Raw genomic sequence first — 24,145 nt, forward strand, 5'->3', positions numbered from 1 at the left:
TGCGCCCTTGAAATCAAGCCTGAAATCTTTCCGGAAGCAAAAGTGACAAAAACGAGGTCATTGTACTTTGGCCATATCATGAGAGCGCATGCCTCACTTTAACGGATAGGAGGCAGCAGAAAGAGAGAAAGACCACACAGAAGATGGAGAGACTCAATAAGGACCTGCAGGATCTAAGCAGAGCAGTGGAGGACAGGCGGTCTTGAAGATGTCTCATCCACAGTCACTTTGGCCCCGTAGAGACAGGCCAAAATAAAGCTGCTTCGAGTCACATTGGAGGTATGGTGTTTCAATGATGCATGCGTCCTAGGAGTCCAGAAGCTGCACCAACGCTGCACTCAACTCCTTAGGACTGGATCGTGGCTTTGGTGCAGCTTCTGGACTCTTAGGACGCATGCATCATTTTAACAGCATACCTCCAAAGTGACTCGAAGCAGCTTTATTTTGGCCTGTCTGTATGGGGACTATGAGTCAGAGCCAACTTGAGGGCAGTTCACGCTTCAGCTATACTGGAGAATCAGATCATTACTTCATCTTCCCCACTATCTACAAACCTGCCCCAACCTGGGACCCTCTTGGTGTTTTTAGACTAAAAGCCCTATTAGGGGCCATGATTGGAGATGGAGTCCAGAAAAGGCTAATCTGCCTGGACAGGTAACAACTGTCCAGAGCGTCAGGCAGAGGTTTTGTGTAACATTTACACTTCTCAATATCCTTTTCTGAAGGATGAGGTGCAAGGATTGAACCTAAAAGACTTCCTGTGTTCAGCAAAGATGCTCTATTTTTTAAAATCTGTAAGCCACCTTGGAGCCCTTTCTGGGACAGGCAACACACAAATGAAATTAAATGAAATAAGTAAAGTAGCAATATGGTGCTTCACATCTTATGAATATCCTAGATCTAAGAGAAACACCATTAGGGTTTCTGGCCCATACTCTGTTTTCTAACTAGGCATATTTAAACCAAGAGACACAGCCCAAACAAAGTATATTCAACTTCAGAGGGATTCATTTTTATTTGAGGGGAAAAACAAAACATCACCTATGTACATTCTCACTCCACTGATCGACAACGACATGCTGCTGTGTGCTTGCAAAAAGAGGGACAGTAGCAACTTCGCATACTCAGCTTTCTACTTTTCCAAAGCATTTGGAAATGAGACCAGGCAGGAAAACAAGCCAGCAATTCCCCTACACTTTCATCCTTTTTTGTTGTTGTTGAGAAAACATGATTAGAAGTTCAGTATATCAAAGTCTTAGGAGGGAGAAGCGAGGTGCCAAGTTGTGAATTTCACAATGTTGGTTACTGACAGGAAACAAAATGGGGAGGGACATGTACCTCACTAGAATCACTTTGTATAGTGTATATTTAGCCCTTTCCAGTAAATCTCAAAAGGCAAGTATTATTTGAGCCCTTCCAAATAAATAATTATTACAGACACACATGAGATAAATATGATCATTTCTTCAAAATAAACTCAGAAATATATACAATTACTGGGATTTTTATTTGGTTTCAGATGCAAAGAACTAGATGATAGCTTAAAGCTTAAAGTGGTAGAAGCCTGAAGGGATGTCCTAGAACAGCCTCAACCACTTGGTCAACTGCCTGATGATTTGGACAACTCCAAGGATGGTGGAAGTTGGACTCCACCAACATCTGGACAACAACACATTGGAGAAAGGCCTGTTCTGTGAATTTATTAATTGGTTTATCCACTCTCACCAATTAGTTTTTTCCTTTTCTAAAATAAAAGATGTGTGCATAGGGTAGGACACACAGAACAAAACACCTGATGCCAGTGATCTCCTTTGAGCCAAAAAGGAAAGATACTGATTGGTAACTTGACAGCACTGGGGGCAATGAAACAGAATTGGGAAAAATTACTTGTTGCTATTGATGATATCACCCAGCTTCCTCCACAACCAGTAGACTACATGGCAAACTGTAGTCCAAACATATATGTTATCCAAGTTCTGCAAGAAGTGGAGGATATGAAGAGCAAACCACATTCATACCCACTAGCTCCCCTTTTCAGTAGGAATGTAAAAATGCCACTAAAAATACATCCAGTGGAGGAGTGTTCAGTTCAGCTTGATACCCACCCCTTCCACTCAGTAGTCAAAACACAGATGGTTTAATTTCCCCTGGGTTGAAAATGTTGTAGCTGCCATTTTTGTTTCCTCTGGAGAAGCATTTAATTTCCGTCCATTCCTCTTCTTTAAGGACACATAAGACACAGTTCCCTCAAGGAGGAGCAATGCAGAGCTGCAACAAAAAAAGTCCAGTGATTGTCCATTGTGTTTCAGGGAAGTGGGCAAATATAAGTTTGGAAAACCTATATATTTGTGCACAGGGAAGACAAAAATAAGGAGGTGGGGTGAGGATATGTCACTCAAATAAGCATTCAGAAGCACCAGTGGTCCAGCAGCACAATTCAACAGCTGATTGCGCTCGGCTGCTGTTTGCTAACAAAATCTGAGATGAAATCAAATTCATTTTGTCCCAGAAAAAGCTCTGGCAGCTCCTGAACTCGGTCCAGCCCCAGCTCCATGACCAAAGAGGTCAAGACCTCTTCATCAATCAGATCCGTATCCATAATGTTCAAGGTCAATGCAGGAGGGGTCAGGTGCTGCATGACTGGATGCTGTCCAGGCCCCACCCTGTACTGCTGAGCCCCCGTCCCCATGGACCCATTGTTCAGGCCCATGAGAGGATAGCCCTGATACTGCGTGTTGAGTTTCTGTAAATGCATGCTGGCCATAAGCTGCTGTGTGCCCACAGGCGCCATATATTGTTGCTGCTGTTGCTGTTGACTTGGACTGCTGAACATCATGGTGCTTGGCACTTGGTGGTGACCCATCTGTCCACTGATGCTAGGCCTAGGCCTCATAGCTCCATCCATGGTGGGGCCTCCATACTGCATCATCTGGTGATTGGCTGGTAGAGTCCGTAGGACATGCTGCCCATGTTGTGGAGGGCCTTGCATCCCATTCATCCCTATCCGGTAGCCTTGTAGTCCGTTTGCACCATGGTTCATTGGCATCATTATGTGATCGGCCATCACAACCTAAACACAGAGAGAAAAAACATGATTTCTGTGGTTGGAACTCGAATCACAGACTACAACCAGCTGCCAAGGCTCTAACTCCCCACCCTCAGGTCACCCTCCAGGCAAGTGATTGCCAAGGCACACCTCTTCCTTGAGGGCCCACTGTATTACACTTTCCCAAACTCTGAAACTTCCTAGGCATGCCACTGCCTCCCGCCCCCCGGTTGTCTTTCCATAGGTTGGCAAACATTTTTTATTCAAGCAGGCTTCTGGCAACTGACCATTTTAGGGTGGTGGTGAAATGGGATATAAATCCAACAAATAAAACTTTCATGAGCATAAAAGTGGCACACACAAGGTTTCTATTTCTTCATGCCCACAGCTATCTTGTAAAGCAGATGAGGGCAAGGAGGAGAAACGGTCCCAAGACCTTCTCAGGAAGTTCACAGCCAAGGAAGCGATGCTAATCTTACTGGCTCATAACTCACTAGTTGGAAGGGGAGAAGCAAACTGTAATTGTAGCACTTAAGACAACTGTTCTGTAACCCATTAGCTGCAGCTAATTTGCTGGAGGATCTGTGTATGCGTAATTACAGCTTCCTTATCTACAGTGGCAGCAGATGGCAGGCCCCCTCCCCCAGAGTCCATGTGGCAGGGAGGGCTCTGGATTAGGAGGCCATGGTGGGATACAGCCAGAGTCACCTTCCCCAAACGGTTGCCCTCCAGCTACGCTTGGCTACAACTCTCACCATCCCCAGCAGTACAGTTATTCAACGGGAAAGAGGAAACCTTTAAAGTAAACAAGGTTTGGCTACCAGTCCTGAAGAAGACTCAACAAATGCAAATGAGAAACTTCCCAGAGTCAGGGGATTCCCAGCAGACAATGAGCACTAACCAAGCAGATACTCATCCTCTTTTGCATACCCTCCTACCTTGAGGCCTGCCATTAGCAACACAAATGCAAATCACGCCTGCATTTCCAGGTCATGCACAATATATATATATATATATACACACACACACAACTTGTTTCCATGCCAGCGTTCTCTGAAGATGCCATCCACAGATGCTGGTGAAACGTCAGGAAGAAACTCTTCTTGAACATGGCCACATAGCCCCAAAAAAACTAAGTACAGCTATTGCTCCATGCTGGGTAGGTATTATTGTCGTTTTTAATCCAGCATCTCAACAGGGCATCAAGATAAAGCATTAGCCACGTATCACCATCTTGGTGTCAGTCACTCAAGGCCCAGCCGGGACAGGGATGCGAGACACGACTCTGCGCTTAAAGAAGAATATTAAAGAGCCCCAGTTTGACACAACCTTAAAACTGCAGGATATAACCCTAGTGTTGATTAATTTAGGCCCTGTTTTTCTCCAGGGATGGCATTCCTAGTACTGCTTTTCAGCAGCTGGTTAAGTTCAAAGTACACTTGTCCCTCCGTATTCGCCAGGGTCAGGGGCACAAGACCCCTGTGAATATGGGGAAACTGCAAATAACAAAAACATGTTTTTAATATGAAAGTTACCCTCTCTGGAAGTCTCCAGGTCCCCCATTGCAACTCTGTGGTCAACATCTCACAGACCTCGACCATAGAATAGCAGTGGAGGAGCTACAGAGGCCTAGCGGAGTGGTCTCTCTAGGAATCTCTGGGTCTTTCATTGCAACTCTTAGTTAAAGTTGACCATAGAGTTGCGCTGGAGGACCTATATATTCCTAGAGAGGACATATGAATCAAATCCGTGAATATGGCGTTAAGCGTGTATAGAAGACAGACTCCACAAATCTCTTGTGTTTTCTGAGAAGCGGCAAGGAGGAATAATACTTTTCCATCCTGTTTGTGGTAGAGTTTAATATTAACACATACACACAAACACAAGGGGTTCACAGGCTCTTAGGGATGCCCTTGTCATTCCACTTTCCGGGCTTTAAAATGTATATAGGTGTGTAACAATAATAATAATAATAATAATGATGATGATTTGTTTATAGCCCGCCCGATCGCAAGGAATCCAGGCGGGTCACAGCAAAGATAGTTTACTTTGTTCTTTGCCTATTGGCTCCTTCCAGGGAAAGCACTTGTTTCTCTTCTCCTGAAGCTGCCCCTGTTTGCTATCTGAGCCCAGACTGAGCTGTTAAGAGGCAGCCAAGCCCTGAGGACACAAAAGGCGGCTCCGGCGTCCGCCCTCAGCGCCGGCCCCGCGGACGGTGCTGCCCCCTGGCGCCCGGGAGGACTCCCTGGCTGCCGCTTCGCAGGCAGGCCTTCCGCTCCTCTCTCCTCCGCCTTTTGTCTCTTTCGAGATCTCCCCAAGAGCGACTGCGACGTGCTTCGGTCAGCCGACAAGAACAAAGGCAGCGCTTACGGGGCAGTTCTTTCCTGGGCGAACGAGCAGGACGTTCTTCTCCCGAAGAAGGAAGGAAGGAAGGAACCACCTCCTGGGCGTCTCCGCTCCTCCTCACCTTCCAGGCGGCTCCCGCTCCGGCAGCGCCTTCCGCCAACACAAGCGTTTCACCCTTCCCTCCACGGAAGCCCAGGCCGCTTTCGGGTCTTCCGTTCGGGGCCCTCCCCACCCGCACGTACCCCGAAGGCGGCGACCCGGAGAGAAGGCTTCGGCACTCGGCGGCCGCCCGGCTGAGTCGCAACAAAAGCAGCCGCGGCCGGAGCACGCAGCGCTGCGCTGCGCTGCGCGGCTGCTCTTCGCCCTCCCGCCGCTTGCGCAACAAACGCAGAGGCCCTCCTCCTCCGCCGCCTCTCTCGTTCTCGCGCAAGCAGGAGATAAACTTCCGCTCCTTTTATAGGGGCGGTTATGCAAAACAAGAGGGCGGGGACTGTGGCTCCGCCCCTCGGCCTCCGATTGGTGCAGGGCTCCTGCCTGTGGAATCTGGCGGCGAATCAGAGGCCGAGGGGAAGGGCCCGCCTCCCTGTTGTTTCCTCTCCTGAGGAAGAGGAGGGCTTGCCACACAATGGCGTCCCTTCGCGGCGTTCGCACCCAACAAAAGAGCAGGAGGAGGAGGGCGGTGTGGGCTTCGTAGGGCAGGCCCTGAAGAAGAGGCGGGTCGCTGCTGGCGGCGGAGGGCGAGGAGGGAGGCTGTTTTAGGGGCGGGGCTCCCCACCGGCCCTTTCAGGCGACGGAATGCTGGGATCTGTAGTTCAGCGAGAGGCACTCAGGCCTCAAGGAGGCATCGCTCTCTAGCGCCCCTTGTGGCTGTTTCCTGAGCGAAGCTATCGCAAGGTTTCCTGAGCAAGTCCCTCCCTTCCCAAAGGGCTTTGCAGGGCCATCCATCCCTGCCCTGCTGTGGCTCCCTTCTTGGCCCAGCTGGGATTCGAACCCAGGTCTCCAGAGCCATGGCCCAAGGCACCAGGATGGCTCTCTCCTTTTTAGTGCCCCCCAATCTGCAAAACCTAGGCTTGCATAGGATGCAGCTGTGGCAATTGCAGTGGGGTTATAGGGCTCCAATAGAATCTTTTTACATTAAGGCCCAACTATAACAAAGAAGGAAATATTTATTATTTCGTTTCACATTTATTTTTATTGGCTTTAAAAACAGGTTTGCGTCATTTCATTTCGTGTTATAAACTAATTCCTTAATTTTATTTTGTTTTATTTATTTATTTATTTAATTGTATTTATGTATTTTATTTATTAATTACATATGATTTTAATGTCTAATATTTATTTATTTTATTTAGTTATTTATACTGTGTGTATTTTATTTATTAATTACATGTGATTTTAATGTCTAATATTTATTTATTTTATTTAGTTATTTATACTGTGTGTATTTTATTTATTAATTACATGTGATTTTAATGTCTAATATTTATTTATTTTATTTAGTTATTTATACTGTGTGTATTTTATTTATTAATTACATGTGATTTTAATGTCTAATATTTATTTATTTTATTTAGTTATTTATACTGTGTGTATTTTATTTATTAATTACATGTGATTTTTAATGTCTAATATTTATTTTATTTAGTTATTTATACTGTATTTATGTATTTTATTTATTAACTACATGTGATTTTTAATGTCTATTTATTTAATTTATTTAGTTATTTATATTGTATTTATGTATTTTATTTATTAATTACATGTGATTTTTAATGTCTAATATTTATTTTATTTAGTTATTTATACTGTATTTATGTATTTTATTTATTAACTACATGTGATTTTTAATGTCTATTTATTTAATTTATTTAGTTATTTATATTGTATTTATGTATTTTATTTATTAATTACATGTGATTTTTAATGTCTAATATTTATTTAATTTATTTAGTTATTTATACTGTATTTGTGTATTTTATTTATTCATTACATGTTATTTTTAATGTCTAATATTTATTTTTCATTATTTATATTGTATTTATGTATTTTATTCATTACATGTTATTTTTAATGTCTAATATTTATTTTTCATTATTTATATTGTATTTATGTATTTTATTTATTACATGTTATTTTTAATGTCTAATATTTATTTGTTTTCTTTAGTTATTTATATTGTATTTATGTATTTTATTTATTCATTACATGTTATTTTTAATGTCTAATATTTATTTCCTTTAGTTATTTATGCTATTTATTTTTTCTTTCTTTTTTTGTAATCTTCAGTTAACTAAAACGGAACAAGACATCAAATAAGAAAAGAAATAAAAAATAAAATAACTAAGAATTAAAACGAAACCAAATTTTTACTCATTAAAAATGTTAACATTTATTAAAAAACGGTATTTTAATTTTTTTCCTTTAGCTGTTTCTACTGTTTATTGTTTCTATCTTTTTCCTTATTCAGTCAAACATGAAAAACCCTCTCAAAGGTGCCAGCTATTAAAATGCAATTATAAAACAGAACGAAATATAAATACATTTTAAAGAAATAAAAATAAAATGGAATCAGACACCAAAGAAAAACAGAAATAAAAAACAGCTAAGGATTAAAACAAGGTGTAACCTGAGATATAAATACAAAATAATATCAAATAAGAAAAATGCTGAGGGTAAAACTTCCTTAAAAATGAAAGATATAACAAAATACCAAGGAAATAACTATAACTAGTAAGCTTTAAATCGAAGAAGGAAATGGCGGCCGCCTTCCTTTAAAAAAGGCGCCATTTTATTTCCCTTCAGGGTGCCATGCCTCAGAGTGGACACAGGAGGGCGCTCGGGAGCCCCCAGGCCTCTAATGGGGCCTTTAATCCCAATGGCTGCCTCGCCTTTGAAAAAGGCGCCTTTTATTTCCCTTCAGGGTGCCATGTCTCGGAGGAAACACAGGAGGGCGCATCGGAGCTCTCAGAGGGCCTGCTACCAATAGGGAAAGGCTAGAGCGTCGCCGTGGAGACGGGCTAGGAAAGCCACCTTAGAGAAGCCGGGCCCTCCGAGAGCGGATGACTAGAGCGTCGCCTAGCTACGTTTTGGGAGTTCGTTTCAGAGGGCTGACCACAGAGTCGCGACGTTCTAGGAGTTTGTCTCAGAGGGTCTACCACCGAGTCTCGGACGGATAGAGCGTCGCCTGGCGACGTTTTAGGATTGTCTGAGGGCTGACCACAGAGTCGCGGTCGGCTAGAGCGTCTCCACGGCGACGATCTATGTCTAGGAGGTCATCTCGGAGGGCCTGCTGCTGATTGGCCCTCTGAGATGGATACGTTCTAGGAATTGATTCTTAGATTGCCCGGCCCTCCGAGCGCAGATGGCTAGAGCTTCTCAGAACGGTCGGTGGGTCGGAGGCGCGGAGTGACCGGGCGCCCCTGCCTTTTCCCGCAGCGGCGATGGAGATGGACCGGAGGAGGGTCCCGGAGGAGGAGGAGGAAGCGGAGGAAGAAGGCGAGGCCGCGGGGCCCCGGAGGAGGAGGAGGGTTGGCTTCCCGGGGCGGCGGAGTCTGCTGGAGTCGGTGTCGCGGTGGATGCTGCCTGAGGCCTCGGCGCGGGCCTCCTACCTCTCCCGGGCCAGCTGCCTCCCGCCGCCGCTCTTCATCCTGGCCGCCAGCGTCGCCGAGGTCGGTCAGTCGGTGGGCGGGCGATGGCCCCGGCCTCCAGGCCTCTCCCGGTCTGGTCGGAGAAGGGCAGGGAAGGCTCTTCCGCCCAAAGGCCCCCATTCTTCTCCCGAGAGGGGAGGGGAGGGGAGGGTGTCCTAGACCCCTCCGACCGAGGTCCTCTTCTTCCTCCGTTGCAGCTGTCCGTCTTCATCTACTATGCGGTCTGGAAGCCCCAGCAGCAGTGGGTGACCCTGGAGAGCGGCGTCTGGGAGAGCCCCCTCATCTACCGGCCGGACAAGCGGAGCCAGGCCTGGCGCTTCTGCTCCTACATGCTGCTCCACGCCGGGTCCGTCAAGGAGGCAGGCAGGCGGGCAGAGAGGGAGGGAGGCAAGGAAGGAGAGAGGGGAGAAGGAGAGAGGGAGGCAAGGAGGGAGAGAGGGAGGGAGGCAAGGAAGGAGAGAGGGGAGAAGGAGAGAGGGAGGCAGGCAGGCAAGGAGAGAAGCAAGGAGGCAAGGAGGAAGAGAGGGAGGCAGGCAAGGAGGGGGAGAGGGAGGCAAGGAAGGAGAGAGGGGAGAAGGAGAGAGGGAGGCAGGGAGGCAAGGAGAGAAGCAAGGAGGCAAGGAGGAAGAGAGGGAGGCAGGCAAGGAGGGGGAGAGGGAGGCAAGGAAGGAGAGAGGGAGGCAAGGAGGGAGAGAGGGAGGCAGGCAAGGAGAGAGGGAGAGAGGGAGGCAAGGAGGGAGGGAGGCAAGGAGGGAGAGAGGGAGGCAGGCAAGGAAGGAGGCAGGCAGGCAGGGAGGCCCACTTAGGGCACAGGCTTCTCCCATGGGACCCCCCCCCAACCTCCCTTTCTGGAACAATTCTCTTTTTCTGGGGGAGAAGGGGGGGGGGATAGAAGAAGCATTTCCATGTTTAACATTTCACTTCTGCTTCCTGCTGAGGGAGGCAGTCCTGGGACTCACAGAAACAGCCCTGGCGCTTGCAATAATTTTTTACACTGCATTTAAAAAGGGAACCTGTCATTTGCCTGAGCTGCAATTTCTTTTTCCAAGCAGTACTTCAGATGGAAAGGGTTGGCCTCTCCTGACCGCGAACTGAATCCGCAGCTTTTCTTAGCAAGCAGATCCCTCCATTGGAAATCTGGCAGCGAAAGGAGCCCCTCCTTCAAGGGCCAGTGCAGCTCACAGAGGGATCTGGGCTTAACTGATAAATGAAAGGATTCTCCCCGTAAATTAGCTGAAGGAGGTCCTGGCAGTGCCACCTGCCTTCTCCTTGCATAAGGCGCTCTCTCTTTTCCTCTTTCACAAGACTCTCCTATTTTGTGAGGCCTAGCAAGTCTCTCTCAGGCTCAGTCTCTCTGTTTCTCTCTCTCATACACTCTGTGGCTGCTCCTGTCCACTTCGGTGGCGAGGGATTGCCAGGGGCCCCAGTGCCTCAGGAGTGAGAGCCAGGTCTCCCTAACTGGCCTTGGTCAACTGGATAAAAAGTGCCCTGTAGCAAGGGGTGGTGGTATAGGGGACCCCCCCCCCTGCAAAAAATTGAGTGTACCAATGAATGTAAAGTTGAAGGCTTTCATGGCTGGCATCCATAGTTTTTTGTGGGTTTTTCGGGCTATGTGTCCACGTTCTAGCAGTGTTTCTTCAGAGAATGAAGATGCCAGCCACAGATGCTGGCGAAACGTCAGAAAGAAACTCTGCTAGAACATGGCCACATAGCCCGAAAAACCCACAACAAAACTATGTACCAATGAAGTTGCTTAAAGACTAAAATGATTGCCAACCATCTCTGTACACTCTCTCTTTGCAGCATTGAGCATATCTTGGGAAACCTGGTGCTGCAGCTTGTCTTGGGGATCCCCCTAGAACTGGTTCACAAAGGACATCGTGTCGGACTGGTCTACCTCGCAGGTGTGCTTGGAGGTGAGTGAGCGAGATTGATTCTGTGTGTGTGCATGAGAGACAGAGAGAGCAAGCACAAGCGTGCGCTGAGGTCCAGCATAGCAGTGTGTTCTGCCCTTGGCAGTCTGGAGAGTCTTTCTCTTAGGGCTGCCATTCTGGAGTGCCTGGGGGCGGGGGGCTCAGGATCCGGATTTCCCTTCCTCAAGGAAATACCGTCCCTGCTCTTCTTTTCTCCTCCTTTCCCAGGGTCCTTGGCGAGCTCAGTCTGTGATCCGCTCCAGGGCCTGGTTGGAGCGTCAGGAGGCGTCTATGCTCTGATTGGAGGGTACTTCATGAATGTTCTGGTGGTAAGGAAGGGGCTTGGAAACCACCTTCTGCTTTAGAGAGCTTTGGGATGGAATCTCCCTCGAATTAAGTTATTTCCAAGTGAGCTGAAAACCCTATAAAATTCACGGGGTTGGTACAAATTGACATGTTATTTGAACGCACATACACATAGAGTCATAGAATCATAACAGTTGGAAGAGACCCCCTCCCCAGGCCATCCAGTCCAGTCCCATTCTGCCATGCAGAAACTAAGAATCAAAGCACTCGCTGTGACAGATGGCCATCCAGCCTCTGTTTACAAATCCCCAAAGAAGGAGACTCTACCATTCGCCCAGGCAGCTCTTACCATCAGGAAGCTCTCTCTTTTCCTGTAGCTTGAATCCCTTGCTCCAGGTCCTAGTCTCTAGAGCAACAGAAAATAAGCTGGCTCTATCCTTAACATGACATCATATATTTAAATATGGCTATCATGTCACCCCTTAACCTTCTCTCCCAAGTTAATATGCCCAGCTCCCTAAGTCTTGCAGGGCTTGGAAAATTATACAGGAGAAAGAAATAAAAAAATGATGGTCAAGATGTTATGGTTGTTGTCCTCACTTTGGATGGTGTGTAATGGTTTTCATACAGCTCCTCTTCCTTCTGACCATGTGGATCTTGGGAGATTCAGTCCAAGAAATATTTAAATCCATTAGCAAGACAAAAGCTACTTCCTTTGAAATCCAGGTGACAGAACTAAACTCAGCGATTGCTGGTGAGGTAGGCAGGAGAACGGATGACAATATTCATTAACGTCTTGCACGGTAATGCCCCCCATCTATGCAACGATTCTGTCACTGCTGGAACATCACACACATACACACACTAACTAGGCCCCAGGAGAGCCCCAAAGCATGCTTGGGAAGAATCCAGTGGCACCAGAAGCACAGAGGCAGCCTCAGCCTCCAAGTCTGCAGGGCTCATTTGTCTGAGGATTCAGTTGTCTGTGTGCGTCCGGATGTAGAAGTCTGTCCCCAGCTGTGTGGACACCCCTTTGCCCTCTCTGGCCACTGGCGGTTTCTGGATGTGCACAGGATGGGGGTGAGGAGGGAGAGGGACCAGCAGCACACTGCACTTAGCCAGGCACATGTAGGTTCATGGCTCACATGTCTTAATTCCATTGCTTACTATGGGATTATTTTGGAGTTTGTCCATTTTCCTCTTTTTTACAGAACTTCAGAGAAATGATCCCACTGTTTGGAGTTGCCAGGTTGCTCTTCATCTTCCTAATAGGTAACTGTCTCAGTTACCCCTTCTTAACCCTTAAAGAAGCTTCTGTGTTAAGCTGATAAATTTTTGCTTCCTCCCTCTTCCATCTCACTTCAGTCTGTGAAGCAACATTGCTGTTTTCAGCTACATAATGGGGTGAGAGTAATAGGTGGGGAAGAGCAAAGCCCCCTCCCGCTCTATATTCTTCATTAGCAGCAAGTTGTTTCTTTAACAAAGACATCAACTGCTTACAGCTGCTGATGATCTCTTGTTACTGTGGGTTTTTTGGGGGGTTGGGGGGCTCTTTGGGGTTAGGGTTAGCCTAAATCTTTCATCTCCTCAAAACGTGGAATCTGACTGAGTCCCTGCATGCTGGTGATAGGATGCCTAGCCTTTCTTGCCACTTCTGATGGGCAGCCATGACGCCCTGGGAGCTTTTCTTTCTAGTAGTCCTCTTCCCTCCAAGGGCATCCCAGGACCAGCCCTGCTTTCCAGCTGGCATGGTGAGGGATCCCCACACCTGTTGGGCAGGAGGAGGGGGATCACAAATGTTTGGGGCCTTTGTGCTTCTAACTAATTGTCTTGATTTCCCAGTTGGAACGGATGTAGGATTTGCTTTGTACAGAAGATTTATCACAGATGTGGATGGGCTGAAGGTAAAAGCATGCCTCTTGGGACCAAATTACAGATGTCTGCATCATTCTCTTGCCAATTCTGCTGAATATAACGGGATGCCCTTCCCCCCCTTTCTATCCAGACTTCCAGCGGTTACTCCTCCTTGCTCAGATATCTGGATGCTGCTTCTCTTTCTTTTGTTGTATTTGCAGCCACTAACACTCTCTTTCACTGGTGAGGTTGGCATGAAGCAGAGGCTGTGCTGGTGGTCCCCTTCCTCTTTCCTTCCCCAGTGAGGCTGTGAGGGGCTCCCTGTAGGAAGGGTGGCAGGGAAGGCCCACAGCTCCAGCTTGCAATGGCCCTGCCCGGAAGGGGATTGCCAGGCCTGTCCCAGGGAGCCGGGTGAGTCCTCAGCTGAGTCATCTGTGTGCAAATGGGATTGCTGTGTCCTCTTGGCATCATCACAAGTGCAAAAGAGACAAAAAGCAGAGCTTAGACACAATCCTTTTCCTCTTTCAGCGAAGGGAGGCATGATCCCCCTGGGGTCTCTTTGGGGTTCTCCTCAAAGCAATTGGGGCTAGAGATAGGAGGTGGGGGGCCAAAAGGGTGGCCCAAGCCCCGCTGAACGTGCCTCTGGGGGCCCTCTGTGAGCGAGTGCCTCCTCTCCCTCCGCGAGGCCATGGCTGCCGTGGCTCCTCTCCTCAGCCGCCCCTCCTTCCCGCACGATGCTCTTGTGGGTAAGTCCTGCCCTTCCGCCGCCTGGGCTCTTCCTTCCCGGCTTCCGCGGCCGTCTGTGGCCAAGTGAGGCTCTGTGCCCAAATGCCTCACCGCCACTAAGTGCGCCTGTGTGTTTGTGTGTGTTTGTTTTCTCTCCCAAGGTTTCCTTTGTGGCTCACATAGCTGGCGGACTTGCCGGGATGTCAGTAGGTTATGTCATTTTCAGCTCCTTTGATAAGAACTTTGTCAAGGACCCCAGATTCTGGGTCTGTGTAATTGGCTATTTGCTCTTTGTGGTGTTTGCAGTACTCTTCAACATCTTTTTCTCACCAGCAAACCAGTAGGACTGGCCACCTTCCCTTAACACCAAGAGCCCTAAAGGAAGACAGGGAGAAGCCTATTGAGAGGCTGCAGGCCCTGCCCCTCTCTTTGGACCCTTGCTCCCTCCGCATTGTATCCCTGCCTTTTCTACGATGATATTAAAGGAAGTTGCATTTCAGCTGCTGTTCTCCTTGAGGCGTGTATTGCGGCCGTTTCCCTCCGGGGAGCTGGGTTGGGCTCCACAAGGACCCTTCGGCGGGGATCAGCCTGCCCTGCCCACAAAGGGGGAGCCGGAGCACCGCTCCCTTCCCTCTGGGGCTGGCCACGGGGGGCTTCCGGGAGGGAAGGAAGGAAGGAAGGGCCCTGCCTGCCCGTTCCTCCCGCCCCATTTGGAGCCAAAGCGCAGCCCTTCCAAAAGCCGGAAGGGGAGGGACGTTGTCAAGCAAAGCATGACGGGGGCCGCTATCGTCGCCCCACACTTCCGGGCCTCCGAAGGTGAAGGGGCGGGGCGTCTAAGGGGAGATGGGCTGGCAGGCCACGCCCTTGCTCGCGAGGGCATGAGGAACACGTGACCTGCGGACGCGACGTTCGCAGCAGCCAATGAAACGCGGAAGGCGTGGCCAGGACTGGCGGAGGGGGCGGGCTCCCTAGCTGCGTCTCCATAGCGACGGGCGACGCGACTGCGCCCTCAAAAGCCGCTCCGCGCAGGCGCACTCCCGCTTCCGGGGCTAGGCGAACGCGGCGGCCCAGATGGCGAACTACAAGGTAAGCGGAAGGGAGGGAGGGATTGAAGGGACTTATGGGGCGCAGGGGACCCCGGCCCTCCCTGCCTCCCTCCGCCAACCGTCCGCCTGCCCTCCCTTCCTCTCGCAGGCCGCCGACTCGAAGCGGGAGCAGTTCCGGCGCTACTTGGAGAAGTCGGGCGTGATGGACAGCCTCACCAAAGGTACGAGGAGGAGGAGGAAGAGGGCCTGGGGCGCTGCTCTTCCCTGCCTGGGCTGACTCTCCCTCTCTCTCCCCTCCGCAGTGCTGGTGGCCCTCTACGAGGAGCCCGAGAAGCCCAACTGCGCCCTGGAGTATCCTTCGCGGGGGTCCTTGGGGGAAGGAGGGGACGGGAGATGGGCAAGGGAGGGTCCCCCCGAAAGAAAGGCCTCCTTGACCGCCGGCCCCCAGCTTCCTGAAGCACCACCTGGGAGCGGCTGCGCCTGAGAACCCGGAGGTGGAGGCCCTTCGGCTGGAGGTGGCGGAGCTGAAGGAGAAGTACGAGGCCGTCCTGGAGGAGAACAAGAAGCTCAAGGCCAAGGTGGGCGTCCGGGAAGGGGCCCCTCTGGCCGCGGAGGGTGGCTGCGGAGCAAGGCTGGGCGGCGCGGGCCCCTGGGGACGGCCTTCCTGACTCGTCTGGGGCTTTTCTCTCCACAGCTCGCCCAGTATGAGCCGCCTCAGGAAGAGAAGCGGGGGGAGTAGAGGCCTTGTCTTGTTACGTGGAATAAACGTGTTGAAGCAGCCCTGAGCAGCGTTGGTCGTTCTTCCAGGGGCGGGATAAAGCTCTCCAGCCATTAGGCCTCCTGCCTAAAGCCCCGCAGAAGGGTCGCCTGGGGGGCGGGCAGAGGAGGGTTCCGAGATGGGGCTTCTTGGTAGGCGGGGTCTCCTCCTCCTCCGGGTGGGAAGGGCCTCCCTGGGCCGGAGATCCCTCCGTCTGAGGAAGGGCATCTCAAGTGGCTGCGGCCTCTGATCCAGGGGACTAAGGAACCAAAGCGGAGCCACTTCGTGCCGCGCTTCCTGCCCCTGGCTGGCTTTCCGGGAGACGAACGGGATCGCGGGCGATTTGGCCGAAGGAAAGACGAGTCCTTCTGGGAAAGCGGCCGGAGGAACGGTGGCGCCCCTTCGCTGAGACCGGGAAAGGCCCGAGAAGCGCACAGGGAGAGCGGCGAGACGAGAAGCGGCCTTCCGGAAGCAGCTCCCGCGGCTGCCAGCCCCGCCCCTCCCCGAGAGCGGAAGCCCCGCCCCTTGGCAGCGTCCAAAGAGAGGGAAGGACCCGGAAGTCCTCGGCGGCGGGGCGAGCGGAGAGGTTCCCGAAGGCCCGTGTTTCCGGTCACGTGTTAAGGAGGGGCCTGATTGCTGCCAGCCTCGGCCAATAGGCGTTCGCTTGCGGCCTGGGAGGCGGGGCTTGTGGGGGCTCCTCTTTTCCTTGCTCCCTGCCTCCCTCCCTCCCTCTTGGCTGGCCATGGCCGCCCTCCAGTTCGGGACGGCGGCGGGAGTAGCAGCGGCGGTGGCAGCGGAGGAGGAGGCCGGGGCGGGCTTGGCCTTGCCAGGCGGAGTCAGCGGCGGCCTCCCTCCGGCGGCGGAGTCTTTCCCGAAGGACTTTGGCTACGGAGCGGAGGAGGAGGAGGAGGAGGAGGAGCAGCAGGGCCGGGGGGCGCGGGGCGGAGGAGGCGAGGGCCGAGAGGAGGAGGAAGAGGACGAGGAAGAGGAGGAGGAGGAGGCGGGCGTCGGGGGCGGCGTGGCCGGGGAGATCGAGCTGGGCGTCGGGGGCGTCGTCCTGGGGGCTCCCTGCGGAGGCGGCCTGGCCCTGGGCCCTGGCTCTGGGGGCGTCGGCGGCGGCGGGGATTCCTCGAAGCAGCCCCGGATTCTGCTGATGGGGCTCCGGCGCAGCGGGAAGTCCTCCATCCAGAAGGTGCGCCTGGTGCCGGGGAAGGGCTGGGCTGTTCCTGGGCAGAAGGAAGGAAGGAAGGGCTGCTCCTCCTGACGCCCCTCTCCTCCTCCTCTTCAGGTGGTGTTCCACAAGATGTCTCCCAACGAGACCCTCTTCCTGGAGAGCACCAACAAGATCTACAAGGACGACGTCTCCAACAGCTCCTTCGTCAACTTCCAGATCTGGGACTTCCCGGGGCAGATGGACTTCTTCGACCCCACCTTCGACTACGAGATGATCTTCCGGGGAACCGGGGCCCTCATCTACGTCATCGACGCCCAGGTCGGCCCCAGGGCCCCGGAGGGAGGGAGGGAGGGAGGGAGGGCAGGGCCAGGCGGGGGGGAAGGGCCCTGGGGGGCAGGCGGGGGCCTCGGCTTGAGGAAAGCGTCTGGTCAGAGGGGCCCTTAGAAGCTGCCTATAGCCGCCCTGGGCCTGGCTGGCCAGTTCCTTAGGGCACCCTTGCTTCCTATGGACTTCGTTGACACAACTGCGAATCGTAACGCTGCTTTCTGCTTGTCCGTTCTCTATTAGCGTTGCGCGTCTGGCGATCTGTTTCCCGACTGAGGGTTCTCTTTTGAATCTCCTCCGCAGGACGACTACATGGAAGCTTTAACCCGGCTCCACATTACGGTCTCAAAAGCTTACAAAATTAACCCAGAAATGAACTTTGAGGTTTTCATTCACAAAGTGGACGGCTTGTCAGATGACCACAAGATTGAAACGCAGAGAGATATCCACCAGCGGGCCAACGACGATCTTGGCGACGCTGGCCTAGAGAGGCTTCATCTCAGGTGAGTTCTGTGTCGCAGCCTCTTGCCAGAGGGCTGTTTTGGGGCAAAGCAGGTCTGAGCAGAAGCACTTCAAGCGTGGGGAGGCCAGCTGCTCATTCTGGATGAAGCTCTGTTTCAAACGATTGTGTAATGTAAAGAAACAAACAAACGTAACTGAAGTCTATGTGTCATTTCTGCACAGTGTTCTTGAAGAGAAACCTTCCCTCCTTACAGCCACCTTCCCTTGGAGAGTTGTGTGCCACTGTCACATTGGCCCAGAAACGAGCCCATCAGAGTTTCTGGAGAGCAAGGAATTGTGTGGGTCAGTGGAGACTGGGAGAAGCATTGTTCATTCGGGGGCAAATAGATCACGAGCAAGGATTGTCCCCATTCCCAGTGGACATCCTCCACCCACTTGTTCCCGCTCTATCTGCCATGTCTGATGGGCTACATTTCCCAGAGGGAAATGGCAGGCAGGCTTCAGGAGCTCCCTTTGCAGTGCCTTGACCCAGCAGCTTCTGACAGAACGTGTCCCAACAGCCCCTAAGGGTGGGTGGACTATGGTTCATATGGTGCTTTTACTGCCAGGCTCAGGAGTGGGCTCCCAAAGGAAGCTGCCGGGTGGAGGGTGCGGGCGGGGAGGTGTTCCGGCAGGTTTGTGAAGAGGAAGAGTTGTGCACCGGTTCTGTCAGTTGCAGCGACTGCGCCCCAACCTGGGTGTAAGCCATTAACAAAAGCCACAATTGATACTAACCTAAAACCTTTTTTTTCTGTAGCCTCTGACTTACATAAAAATCCAAATATCCAAATACTAGCAAGACTTTTTTGCTACTTGAAGAGTACTTGGTTTTGGTCCAGACTTATCCTGACTTGCTTCTATACATCAGTAAATATACAAAAGTGGAAAATACACAAGAGGAGAAAGGGCAGTGAGGGGCAGGAACTCCTGACTGTGAGAATTGCACCATCAGTGAGGCCATGCCCAAAGCTGTTTGTGATATTGTAGACATCTTGGCAGGATTTACAAAGGCTGGTTGCCTGGACACCTTTCAGGAAAATGCTTGGTTTGTACAGTTGTGGCTGCAGCAGTGTTCCTGGCTGCTTTAGAGGACTGACGGGGATCAAAGAACAATATAAGATTAGTAGAATAAGTTACTGTGAAATATATTCCAAAGCTATTGAATTTGGGGGGTTGTCCATCATTGCATTGATTCCAGTGCAGTTGCTTTCCATTCCAGCCAAAGCAGCAATTGAAAGGTGGTCCTATTGAAGTGTTTAACTGTAGGTTTCTACTTTATAGTTTTTATTTGACCAGCATCTACGATCATTCAATATTTGAAGCCTTCAGTAAGGTGGTGCAGAAGCTTATTCCACAGTTACCAACTTTAGAGAACCTGCTAAATATCTTCATATCAGTAAGTAACCTTTTGTTATTTGGTTGGGTTTTCTGTTGTTTCTGTGTCAGTTTAATGGGAACTTAGAAACCTTAATGTTGAAGACTGTAGAGATGACATTGTTGGGTGTACTTTAAGACATCTTATTTACCACCGTACCTCCAAAGAGACTCAAAGCAGCTTTATTTTAGCCTGTCTGTATCAGGCTTATGGCATTCCCCCCTAACATAGTAGCAGCAGCTAGTATTTGTGAAACAGCCTGCCCAGCTTGTCAGCCAGCATTTCCCCAAAGATGCCTTACTTTTCCATTTCACGTCTTTCAGCTAAAAGTGGGTGGATTAAAGTAGAAGCACAGGCAGCCCATGGCTCTTGCCACAGACAGAGAAATAGGGGCTTCAGGCGTAGAAGTCCGGTCTTATGCCTATGCTGTACGTGGGCCCTTGGAGTGGTGTTTAAACCAGTTAGGCTGCTTCATGTTGTAGCATTAAAGCTGAAATCATAAACATAGGTGGAAATTGAGTGCCCTATTTGCATTCTAATGTTAGGAAAACAACAAAAGTGCAGGCTGAGTAGGTAACTCTTTAAAACATGATATAAGATCTTTTAGTTAACTAGGTGTTCATAATAATCTAAGGAGAGCCTTTGAGAGTTGTAGTTCAAAGACTATGAGATTGACACACTTGAAGTTTTATGTGTATATTAAGGGAACCACCTATACATAATTTTAATTCCTCCATAAATTTGGATTTCCATTTTGCTCTATAGTCTTTAGGTGGTGCATAATTTTGACAGCAGTATAGTTGGAAGATGGTGAGCGTGCTGAGACCCAGGGCTTCCTTCCCTGTTCAGTGTGTTGGATGACAGCAGAAATGCCCACCTGGAAGGATGAGGTTATAAGGACCAAGTGGGGGTGAAAGTAGGTTTTAGGCTTCTCAAAAGCAAGAATATTTATTAAAGAAATCCCTCCTTTAGATAGATCAGCCTGATCCTTACTGAACTATTCTAGGACAGTAAAGATAATGGGCAGATGTGTTGCAGCGTGCCTTCCATGAAGAGAGAGTGAGAGCACACGTGGCAGAGGTCAGAAACTTTAGAAAGGGAAGTAATCAGCCCCAGGTTAGACCCTTTGGTAGCAGAAAGGGTGGTGATCTGAGTAACCCTGTCTGAGCATATTGTGCAATCTGCCCATAATCCTTTGGGATAGGTAGCAGATAGAGGAAGCAAGCAAAAGGCAGGAAAGGGAAGGTCAAACTTCTCTCCGTTTAACCCAATTTATCCCTAGTGGACAAAACAATAAAGAGAACAGGGGAAGAAACAGCTAACGCTTCCAATACCTCTCACTGACCCACCCTCCATTTCTGGGTCTCTGGGGCCATGGCTTCACTGAGATTGGGAAGGCACAATGTGCCCATTTCTGATGGCTCAGAAGCTGATGGATCTAAACCTTGAGGGCTTTAGTGTAGCAAAAGAAGCCTATCCATAGCCTGGTCCTTTTGGCGTTTACATTATAAGACACAACAAAAGAAAACATCTGTGACCACTCAACTTTATTCTGTCCTGAGATGAATACCTAGCCTTTGAGGAATACCGGAGCCTCTTATCAGCAGACTCCTTGGACTGCAGAAAACGTAGCTCTTTCTCACTACTTAAACATTGAAATAACCCTTTGGAATTCCTCTTCTCTTCAGTAAATTACTGACAAACTCTGCAGCAGAGGCTGGGTTTTCTTCAGTGTAACATGCTTGACAGTTGGGGAGCTGCCACAGTGCTCCCTTCATGCACAAGTGGCAATGGACACCATCCACTTGGGAACAGGGTGGGCCCAGAAGCATCTTGTGGGGCGTGTGGAGGGGGCCAGAATGAAGCAGCCTTGTGTGCTCTTCTTTCAAAGAGTTATATTCAGCCCTCTTCCATTTGCCTGTTCATCCTGAGTATTTTAAGCCAGTTGACACTTAACAATTCTAAATCTGTGTTTTCATTCTTCAAAGAATTCAGGGATTGAGAAAGCCTTTCTCTTTGATGTGGTTAGCAAGATCTACATTGCCACTGATAGTTCGCCTGTGGACATGCAGTCTTATGAACTCTGTTGCGACATGATAGACGTGGTCATTGATGTTTCCTGTATCTATGGGTAAGTTTTATGTGGTGCGTCTGTGGCCATTCAGACCTTCAGGAAAGCTTTAGAATAGCCTGACATACTGCTGGGAATTGCACATTGTCTTTGTGGACCACTCTGAACTCCAGTGAGTGAGTTGGCACATATTACTTGCTTCAAGGGACCCCTGTGACTTTGCACTGTACCCCAGAAGCTGGCTGTGCCTTTGAGACTGGCTGCTGAATACAATATCTCCTGAACAGTCAGGTGTTATCAGCTCTGTCCTGCAGACTTCCTTTCAGGCAGGTACCTTTACCCAGCCCTGACTGGAGTCCCCACCTGAGAACTGCTAGGCCAGGCCTGGCTTAAGCTTCCAGATTCAGGTGAGATCAGTTGGGTTGCTCAGGGTGGAATGCCGGCTGACTTTGGTCACAACTGTCTTCCTCCCTGAGGTAGCCAGAGGTCCCAGGGGTTGCTTTGGTGTGAAATTGCAATTACGAAGAAGGAAGTTGTCACATTCGTGCCATGAACTCATTTTTAATCCTCTTTCTTTCCTTATCTGTTCTTGCGCCTGCTGTGACTGATTCTGTTAGCAAATATTTGTACTGGCAGAAAAGGTTGGAATGTGGATTGAATCTGTATCCTGATGGGATGGAATGGGAACACCCGCCGTTAAAATTCAAGATGGTTGATTTGAATCTTGCTAAACATATATATTATTTATTGCTTTACTGATGGATTGATTAATTTAATGTATACCCTTCCAAGTGACCCAAGGACATTTACAACATTTAAAATCAAACTTTGTGTAGTAGTAATTTAGCTAGCTTTTGACTCAGTAAATCCCTTGAGCCCCAAAGAAATTTCCATCTCTTTCTGTAGCCTAACACCTCATTCTCATTTCATTTACTGCTAAAATACTGCCTTCATGTGCCAGCTGAGCAATTGCGCTTCTCTTTCCCATGACTGCAGGCTGAAGGAAGATGGCAGCGGAAGTGCTTATGACAAAGAGTCTATGGCAATTATCAAACTCAACAACACAACTGTTCTGTATTTAAAAGAAGTTACAAAGTTCCTGGCCTTGGTGTGTATCCTTAGAGAAGAAAGCTTTGAACGCAAAGGTGAGGAAAAGATTCCCTGACCTTCCAAAACAGACCTCTGCCAGTGGTCTAGTCTGGGTCTGTCTGATCCAGCACATAGCTCTTTCTTTCTTTTGGAAGATCGGGTTAACTCTCAGGTGCCTGACTGTGGCATGGCTTTTACCTTGCCCTCATGCTTCCCTGGGTGCTGCCTGAGCAGGGCAGCCAGTCTGACTGGGCTCTGAATGGGACAGAGCTTGCCTGTTTAGTTGGCTAAATGCCTTTGGAACCCATCAGGGCAAATCTGTGACATAGCTCAGCGGAGCAGCTTGTGGCCACAACAGGGGTTAGTGGGTTGCACCCTTCCTTCTCTTCCGCTTCACCAGCCTTTGTTCCTTTTGCCTCTCACAGGTTTAATAGATTACAATTTCCACTGTTTCCGAAAGGCCATCCACGAAGTCTTTGAGGTGGGCATTTCCTCCCACCGATCCTGCAACCACCAAGCAAACATTCCTGGTCTGAAAGCAGTGACTCACAATGGCACCCCTAGAAATGCAGTCTAGGGGTGGGTTGGGGTCCAGGCCAGCCAGGTGCCCATGTGTTCGTGTCTTGGGGACAGGCAGCACATGGACCTGGCCAGACGCATCCCTCCGCACTGCCTGCAAGAGGAGAGGCTTTTCTGGAGCTGCACTCAAGGAGCCCAGGCGGCAGCGAAGGCAAAGACCTTGGGGTGGAGGTGCATCATGGTGGCCCCTGTCTTCTCTGGCGGCCCGCTTTCAGCCTTGTACAAGCTGCTCCTCTGCTTGGACTTTCCCCTTTAGATAAAACAGGGCATGGATTATTGCAGCTGAGCTGACACTTGCTCAGCGTTACATTGCTATTCACTTGTCAGTTTCAAGGAAGGGGCTGAACCCACAGAGGTTCAGAAGCAGTGTCACAACTTGTAGCTTAGTGGAGCACAACTGCTAACATTCCATGTGATCCTTGGCTTCATGGTAATACCTGAAAAATAATTCCATTTTTTGTGCCTCGGCAAAGGAGCCGATTGTCTTTGTTTCTGACCTTGCTGCTCAGAACTGGGTTGGATTCTCAAGCTTGTTGACAAGCCGCTTAACAAGTTGCTGGCAACAGTTTCTCTACTTGGTCTTGAAGTGGCTTTTGGTTCTGATGTTGTCCAGTCATGGCTAATGTCTTCGCGGACTTGGTACGCATTTGATTTTCAAAACCCATCTGGCTGCAGAAAGGGTTGGCTTCTGTACTATGGCCAGCAGCCGGGCCTTGGCTTCGTTCCACTTTGCAGGCAGGGATGCTTCCCTGCTCTGGTCAAGCGTTTGCCTCCCTCTCATGTGAACCTTCCACTCACTTCCGGCACACACTGGTTTCCAGGGAGTGGTGGGTCCCTCTTCTGTCCAGTTCCTCAATGGTCAGTGCAGATCTATGTGGAAGGCTTGCTCCAGCCGTCTTTCAGAGGGGACCCTCAGGGGAGACACATCTCACTCACCTGCATTAATAAAATGTCTTTATCTCAACAAGTGTTTCTTTTCTGCATTGTGTGGGTGTGGGCCCAATGGGAGGAGGGCATGGAAGGTCTTGCGCACACTGCCCACAATGGCTTCCTAAAGGAGGGCTGCTCTGGCGGAAGGCTCCTTGGGGGCCTCTTCTCTGGGGGGGACACACCAGGGCCCCCCGAGAAGAAGAAATCATATCTTGATACTTTTCTATTGACAGCATAAATTGTTGAAGAGTGGTGGGGCAGCGGGGGTCCCACATGAGGGGCAGGCTTCCCCATCAGACTTGTGCCCCCTTTTCTCCTACAGGAGTAGCCCTTTTCCCTCAAGGCAGTGAAACCCCTGCCTTTGCTGTGGGGCTGAAGATTGGTCCCCGCTCTCCTCTCTCTGGAAAGAGGCCTCTCCTGTGCTGCTGTGATCTTGAGGGGCTGTTGCCTCACTAAGAGGC

At 49.9% G+C, this 24,145-nt stretch overlaps 4 protein-coding genes across 8 annotated transcripts; 3 read left to right on the plus strand and 1 right to left on the minus strand.

Annotated features, from left to right (window-relative positions):
- Positions 1–990: 990 nt before the first annotated feature.
- LOC149304936 (cbp/p300-interacting transactivator 3-like) lies at positions 991–5,824 on the minus strand. 3 transcript variants are annotated; one of them, XM_089478869.1, is made up of 3 exons: positions 5,754–5,803; positions 5,635–5,716; positions 991–3,070 (listed from the first exon to the last, which is right to left on the minus strand). In XM_089478869.1, the coding sequence occupies exon 3, from the start codon at positions 3,062–3,064 to the stop codon at positions 2,438–2,440; it is 627 nt and encodes a 208-aa protein (XP_089334995.1). In that variant the 5' UTR covers positions 3,065–3,070; positions 5,635–5,716; positions 5,754–5,803; the 3' UTR covers positions 991–2,437. The 3 variants fall into 3 exon arrangements, with proteins under 3 accessions (XP_089334995.1, XP_089334993.1, XP_089334994.1); XM_089478867.1 differs by having other exon boundaries at positions 5,514–5,824; XM_089478868.1 differs by lacking the exons at positions 5,635–5,716; positions 5,754–5,803 and adding an exon at positions 5,417–5,507.
- Positions 5,825–8,701: 2,877 nt separating this feature from the next.
- LOC149304937 (rhomboid-related protein 2-like) lies at positions 8,702–14,337 on the plus strand. Of its 3 annotated transcripts, none has more exons than XM_089478317.1 (7): positions 8,702–9,060; positions 9,237–9,385; positions 10,843–10,955; positions 11,181–11,281; positions 12,470–12,530; positions 13,101–13,162; positions 14,000–14,337. In XM_089478317.1, exons 1-7 carry the CDS (start codon positions 8,833–8,835, stop codon positions 14,180–14,182), a joined length of 897 nt encoding a protein of 298 aa, XP_089334443.1. In that variant the 5' UTR covers positions 8,702–8,832; the 3' UTR covers positions 14,183–14,337. The 3 variants fall into 3 exon arrangements, with proteins under 3 accessions (XP_089334443.1, XP_089334444.1, XP_089334442.1); XM_089478318.1 differs by having other exon boundaries at positions 13,264–14,091; XM_089478316.1 differs by having other exon boundaries at positions 13,101–14,091.
- A 92-nt stretch (positions 14,338–14,429) lies between these two features.
- On the plus strand, positions 14,430–15,669 carry LOC149304938 (c-Myc-binding protein). Its single transcript, XM_089478319.1, has 5 exons — positions 14,430–14,924; positions 15,033–15,105; positions 15,187–15,235; positions 15,333–15,462; positions 15,579–15,669. The coding sequence occupies exons 1-5, from the start codon at positions 14,910–14,912 to the stop codon at positions 15,621–15,623; spliced, it is 312 nt and encodes a 103-aa protein (XP_089334445.1). The 5' UTR covers positions 14,430–14,909; the 3' UTR covers positions 15,624–15,669.
- A 571-nt stretch (positions 15,670–16,240) lies between these two features.
- On the plus strand, positions 16,241–23,721 carry LOC149304939 (ras-related GTP-binding protein C-like). The gene is made up of 8 exons (XM_089478907.1): positions 16,241–16,575; positions 16,630–16,833; positions 16,930–17,133; positions 17,443–17,642; positions 18,922–19,036; positions 21,004–21,146; positions 22,083–22,231; positions 22,601–23,721. The coding sequence occupies exons 1-8, from the start codon at positions 16,384–16,386 to the stop codon at positions 22,750–22,752; spliced, it is 1,359 nt and encodes a 452-aa protein (XP_089335033.1). The 5' UTR covers positions 16,241–16,383; the 3' UTR covers positions 22,753–23,721.
- The last annotated feature ends 424 nt before the right edge of the window (positions 23,722–24,145 follow it).

Source organism: Sceloporus occidentalis, unplaced genomic scaffold, assembly GCF_023333645.1.
Source record: "Sceloporus occidentalis isolate IW3139 unplaced genomic scaffold, rSceOcc1.0.p SCAF_13, whole genome shotgun sequence".
Lineage (NCBI taxonomy): Eukaryota > Metazoa > Chordata > Lepidosauria > Squamata > Phrynosomatidae > Sceloporus > Sceloporus occidentalis.

What these genes read in the sequence shown, in the direction of transcription:
- LOC149304936 (XM_089478867.1), bottom strand. Translation starts at nt 3,064, where the DNA reads ATGGCCGATCACATAATGATGCCAATGAACCATGGTGCAAACGGACTA.
- LOC149304937 (XM_089478316.1), top strand. Translation starts at nt 8,833, where the DNA reads ATGGAGATGGACCGGAGGAGGGTCCCGGAGGAGGAGGAGGAAGCGGAG. An exon ending in TGGCCGCCAGCGTCGCCGAG is followed by an intron (nt 9,061 to 9,236) that starts GTCGGTCAGTCG and finishes CCTCCGTTGCAG; the next exon opens with CTGTCCGTCTTCATCTACTA. An exon ending in ACTTCATGAATGTTCTGGTG is followed by an intron (nt 11,282 to 12,469) that starts GTAAGGAAGGGG and finishes TCTTTTTTACAG; the next exon opens with AACTTCAGAGAAATGATCCC.
- LOC149304938 (XM_089478319.1), top strand. An exon ending in GATGGACAGCCTCACCAAAG is followed by an intron (nt 15,106 to 15,186) that starts GTACGAGGAGGA and finishes TCCCCTCCGCAG; the next exon opens with TGCTGGTGGCCCTCTACGAG. An exon ending in AAGCCCAACTGCGCCCTGGA is followed by an intron (nt 15,236 to 15,332) that starts GTATCCTTCGCG and finishes GCCGGCCCCCAG; the next exon opens with CTTCCTGAAGCACCACCTGG.
- LOC149304939 (XM_089478907.1), top strand. Translation starts at nt 16,384, where the DNA reads ATGGCCGCCCTCCAGTTCGGGACGGCGGCGGGAGTAGCAGCGGCGGTG. An exon ending in GGAAGTCCTCCATCCAGAAG is followed by an intron (nt 16,834 to 16,929) that starts GTGCGCCTGGTG and finishes CCTCCTCTTCAG; the next exon opens with GTGGTGTTCCACAAGATGTC. An exon ending in AGAAAGCTTTGAACGCAAAG is followed by an intron (nt 22,232 to 22,600) that starts GTGAGGAAAAGA and finishes TGCCTCTCACAG; the next exon opens with GTTTAATAGATTACAATTTC.